The 5470-nt window shown below is 60.3% G+C and overlaps 1 protein-coding gene across 1 annotated transcript in view; it reads right to left on the bottom strand.

The window, feature by feature from the left end:
• Nucleotides 1-104: 104 nt before the first annotated feature.
• The window catches only part of NACC2 (NACC family member 2, BEN and BTB (POZ) domain containing), a 36355-nt gene continuing 30989 nt past the window's right edge, over nt 105-5470 (bottom strand). Inside the window, exons 3-5 of the mRNA XM_008589126.1 lie at nt 3663-3768; nt 2077-2174; nt 105-824 (exon numbers count right to left, since the gene is read on the bottom strand). Coding sequence (XP_008587348.1) covers nt 319-824; nt 2077-2174; nt 3663-3768 — 710 coding nt within the window. The 3' untranslated portion in view covers nt 105-318. The remainder of the gene's footprint in view (nt 825-2076; nt 2175-3662; nt 3769-5470) is intronic.

Genomic DNA, 5470 nt, shown 5'->3' on the forward strand with positions numbered 1-5470 from the left:
GGGCACCAGGGGCCCGGCGGCCTCTTGCCCCTCCCCGGGACGGGGGAGGGAAGCTACAACTTGGAGACTAACCTCTTGAATATCAAAAAGGAGCCCTGGGACCTTCCTCGCACAGAGGTCGCCAGTGGCCTAAGTGTTTACAGTATAATGAATGAATTTGTTTCCTTCATCAATTTAAATACGAGCAGGATAAAAATCACATTGTTTCCAGGCAACAGCAGCAGTTCAGTAGGTGAGTGGCTTGATCACATTTGTTTGTATTAGTATCGCATGCAAGCAGCTCTAGTACTCGGTCCCTCACGAGTCGGCGCGACCCTCTTACAAAGTCCCCGCGTAGGTGCCCTCCGGCCTCCTGGCCGCGGCCGCCGGCGTCTGGGGCCGGCTGGAGCTGGCGCTGCCCTGCTCGAAGGGCTGCGGGGGGCTCTGGCCATCGGAGGACAGTGGCTCGGGAGCGGCCACCTCCTGGATTACCGAGCCGGCCCCGTCCGCCTCCTCGCCGGCTTCAAAGGCAGGGTTGGTAGCACTCAGATCAACATTCACAGCGTCAGTTCTCAGAGCCACGATGGTGGCAGCGTCGCTCCGACGCTCGGCGTAGATGCGCTGCTCGAACACCTGCGCCGCGGCGGGCGGGAACTCGGGGTCGAGGGGCACGCTGGCGGCTGCGGAGCCCATGACGGTGCGGTACATCTCCACGCCCTCCGGCAGCATGGACTTGATCTTGGGCAGCCAGCGCTTGCGGACGCGGCGGGCATTGGTGCACATGTCCGCGGCGATCACGTTCATCTCGCTTTCCTTGAAGCTGGGGGCGAAGTTCTGACAGTACACTGCAAGGACAGGGCGGCCGGGGAGGCGCATGTGAGAGCGGCCACCCACCCACTGCGGCGCCCACCGCTTCCCAAGGGGACACAGAACCAAGATGCCCCGTATATGCCTCAGGGTCAGGGCACTTGTGTGCTGGAACGGCTGCTCCCGGGGCCAGTGGGGCCAGGGGGCTTCCACCTCGGTCCCTGCTGGCACAGGAGACCATGTGGCCACCCAGGCTCTCTTGGTCTCAGCTGTATCACCAGTGGGCCTCTTTATCGCCACTCCATCCAGGAGGCCCCCTACACTCCCCTGGGGCAATCTCTGGCCCAGTAGGGTCCAGCAGCCCTGGGTGCCCTCCTGGCTGCAAGGCTTCGGCTTATTTCTAACTTCTACAGGTCTCCTGACCTCCTCCTGCAATTTGGAACGGATCAGAGGGCCCTCCTCATTGGAGTAGGCAAGGAAGCAGCTTTCTAAGACCCCTCCTTGTCCCCGTCCCCAATCCAGAGGAAGTGAGGGACAGACGGTGGTCATCGCCAGTTACATAAAAAACTCTTCTTTCTCCACCCGGAGCCACAGACCAAGGCTGGGCTTGAACCCGGAGGAGGAAGATCTCTGGGGCAGCTCCCCAAGTGGGATCCCTGCTTCGGGACAGCTTCAGCCACATCCTCCCAGAACCCCGGCTATCACCGTGGCTGTCACCCCAGCTGTCACCCCATGCTCTGGGGCTATAATTACCCACTGCAGAGGCTCTGCTTGGCTCTAAACCAGAATCGACCTCCCAGGTGGTTTTTTAAACCAAGAAAATAAGGTGGTGTTTCTTGTGCTGATGGTCAAGGGAGGCTGTGCCTTGGCCGGTGTGGCCTGTGCGGCGGCTGTCAGCATCTCCAGCAGGGGTGGTGGCGGGGGCGGCGGCCTGCCAACGGAGATGGACCGGGCTCCACCCCCACACACCCAGGAGCGGGAGGCAGGAGCCGGCCGAACAGATGGCAAAGGCTCAAAATAACCGCAAAATGTAAATAAGGGGTTTTGTTCAAAAAGGAAAATTAGATCTATTTCACATATTAAAATAGTTTCGCAGCTGAATTCATCACGCTTGGAAACCTACCAAGAACGTTAGCACCTCGAGACCTGGCTTCTGGGAGCTGCTCTTTTCTGCTGTGGCTGCGGCTAACGCTTGGGGCCCCCCCAGCCTTCCGTAGGTGGGGGTCCAGCCCCAGAGGGGGCTTCCAGAGCTCCTCCAGACCCCCCCCAGAAGACCCCAGGCTGTCTTACATTTCACAGCATTCAGGACACGGCTGTCCAGAGGCTTGCGGCTCGGGTCGCTGGTAGACGAGCGGATGCCCGTCCCACAGCTGTTGGCCAGTGTGTTCCTGGTGGAGAGACGGGCAGCGGAGGCAGTGTGAGGGAGGGATCAGGCCTGGAGGTGACCCAAGGAGCAGGGGCTTCCCCACCTGCCCGCCAGCTGGAGGAGGCAGAATCCCACCCTGCTGGGAGGCCACATGGCCTCACCGTTGAACTGGTGTGTGTGTCCTGAGGGTCATGGTCCAGTGGCAGGAAGCAGGCCCAGCCATCCTCTAAGGGACAGGACAAAGGAAAATCCTCCCGGGCTGAGATGATGACCAGGCCAGTCCTGAGCCTTGTCCACAGGGACCCCAGGTCATCTGAGCAAGTTGCTATGCTCTGGGGAAGGGGCTGTGTTGACCCATCCATCCACCTGAGTCACTTTATTTTGGTGGCGGTGGGGAATCCACAAGCCCTTTGGGAAAGGCCAGGAAAGCAAATTGCCAATCCCTCCCTAGACCCAAGTCCTAGTCTAAGAGGATGTGCCACTTTCCCGGGAGCCTCTCAACTGCCCTNCTAGACCCAAGTCCTAGTCTAAGAGGATGTGCCACTTTCCCGGGAGCCTCTCAACTGCCCTCGGGCTGAGAGGCTGTGTCGTGAATCCAGGACAGTGTGGGGGCTCCAGATGCTGGAGCCCTTGGCCGTCAGATGGCACACAGCTGAAGGAGACCCCAGCACCTGCTGCAGCCCCACTCTGCCCCACCCCCACCCCACCCTACCTGTCAAAGAAGGTGGCCAGGAGCCTCCGCAGCAGGACCTTATGCTTCACCCCTGCGCAGAGGTGGCAGTTCATCAGCTGGCCGCGCGTGATGTAGACCCCGGAGCCTGCAGCCACCAAATGTAAGAAAGTAAGACCCTCAGACTCAAAACACGGGGCTCAGGACCTTCCTAGGGGCTGCTAGGGCCAGCAAAGGTGTGCAGAGGGTGAGAGGGGAGGGATGGGGAGGAGCCAGAGGCCTCTGGGAATTCTTTCTCTTGGAGGAGCAATCTCAGCTCCTACCTGCTGGTCACCAGGACATGCCATGGTGAAGGACGGGGGACATGGGATGGCACAGCCAGAGGCTGTAGCTTCACCTGGCCCAGCACCGACCCCTTCAAGTGCATTCAAAGGGGAAAACCAGCACAGGTGAGATGATGACCAGGCCAGTCCTGAGCCTTGTCCACAGGGACCCCAGGTCATCTGAGCAAGTTGCTATGCTCTGGGGAAGGGGCTGTGTTGACCCATCCATCCACCTGAGTCACTTTATTTTGGTGGCGGTGGGGAATCCACAAGCCCTTTGGGAAAGGCCAGGAAAGCAAATTGCCAATCCCTCCCTAGACCCAAGTCCTAGTCTAAGAGGATGTGCCACTTTCCCGGGAGCCTCTCAACTGCCCTCGGGCTGAGAGGCTGTGTCGTGAATCCAGGACAGTGTGGGGGCTCCAGATGCTGGAGCCCTTGGCCGTCAGATGGCACACAGCTGAAGGAGACCCCAGCACCTGCTGCAGCCCCACTCTGCCCCACCCCCACCCCACCCTACCTGTCAAAGAAGGTGGCCAGGAGCCTCCGCAGCAGGACCTTATGCTTCACCCCTGCGCAGAGGTGGCAGTTCATCAGCTGGCCGCGCGTGATGTAGACCCCGGAGCCTGCAGCCACCAAATGTAAGAAAGTAAGACCCTCAGACTCAAAACACGGGGCTCAGGACCTTCCTAGGGGCTGCTAGGGCCAGCAAAGGTGTGCAGAGGGTGAGAGGGGAGGGATGGGGAGGAGCCAGAGGCCTCTGGGAATTCTTTCTCTTGGAGGAGCAATCTCAGCTCCTACCTGCTGGTCACCAGGACATGCCATGGTGAAGGACGGGGGACATGGGATGGCACAGCCAGAGGCTGTAGCTTCACCTGGCCCAGCACCGACCCCTTCAAGTGCATTCAAAGGGGAAAACCAGCACAGGGCAGAGGTGTGACCAGGGAGGCCATGCTGTGCTGCTGACCCCTGGAAACCTGGTAACACCCCAGGTGCCCCACCAGTGCGTAGGTGCACAAAGGACTGACCCACAGCAGGAGTGGGCCCCGCCGGGAACAATGCGAGGGCCTCTGCACACACTGGGACGTCACCATGCAAAGGAGCAGCGTGGAAAGCACGGAAGGGCTCAGGCAGAGCCTGCCTGGTGCTCAGGGGGCTTCTGGGAACTTTCTCAGTCCTTATCTGGGTCCTTCTCTGATTTTTTAAATAGAGCAGCATGTACTGAATCTTCTGATCAGGAAAAGAAATAGGTGGTGTTTTTTTCTTGAGGGTTGGATGGAAGGAAGATGCAAGGAACCTGCTCTTGCCTGGGGGACCCTCGGCTTGACGGCCTCAGTAAAGGTCCTCACCAGCCTGAGGAACCTTCAGGGATTCCGCTCTGGGGACAGCTGGTCATGTCCACGTGTGCCCTGCGTCCTCTCCTGACATCTCCTGTCCCCGCCCCCACCAAGCCCCTTGGGGAGCTCATTAACCCCGAATTTCTCTCCAGTCCCAACAACCACACACCCAACGCAGGCCACTGGTGGAGGGAGGTAGCTGTGGGCACTTCCTCCTGGGGCCACACTTCCCTGGCAAGCCGCGGGCCAACCTGGGCCCCTCAGCCCCAGAACCCACCCCAGGAGCCTGCCCGGCCATCTCAGTCCATCAGCCCGGAACCCACTCTCCCTGGACAGAGGTTGCAGCAGGGCCCTGCCCAGAAGCAGCGATGGCCAGTGGCAGGGGAGGAGGGTTCAGAGCACAGCGTGTGTACCCCCAGCCCTGCCTGTCCAGAGCAGCCCACCACCACCACGCGCAGCCAGGACACTGCTCTCTGTGAGGACGGAAGCCCCTGTCAGCTGAAAGGAGAGCCCCGCCTTGGCAGCTGGCAGCCACCTGCAGCCTGGCTGTGAGCCGCAGCCCCCCAGACGACAGTCCTCAGCACAGGGGCACAACCGGGCAGAACCCAAGTGAACGTTCCACGGGAGAGCAGACCCCAGGATGCTGGCTAGCACACAGTGGTCTGGGGGCCAGAAGACAGGATGGGACAGCGGCTGGAGAAGACCCGCTTGGAGGCTGGGGCTGAGGCAGGCGCCCAAGGGTCCCCATCCAGCCTGCGTTTGGGACTTCATTGGTAAACCAAGAGAAAAAAGGACCGGAAAATGGCTCAATGGCCACAAATTGGGTGACAGCGCCATAAATTTTCATCTTTTCGTTGAATAGCCTTAAAAATCTATAGGGCCGGCCCGGTGGCGCACTGCTACAGTGTGCCACTTGGGAAGCGCGGCGGCGCTCCTGCCGAGGGTTCGGATCCCACATACAGACCGGTTCCCGCTCACTGGCTGAGCGAGG

This window comes from Galeopterus variegatus, unplaced genomic scaffold (assembly GCF_000696425.1).
Source record: "Galeopterus variegatus unplaced genomic scaffold, G_variegatus-3.0.2 Scaffold5220, whole genome shotgun sequence".
Lineage (NCBI taxonomy): Eukaryota > Metazoa > Chordata > Mammalia > Dermoptera > Cynocephalidae > Galeopterus > Galeopterus variegatus.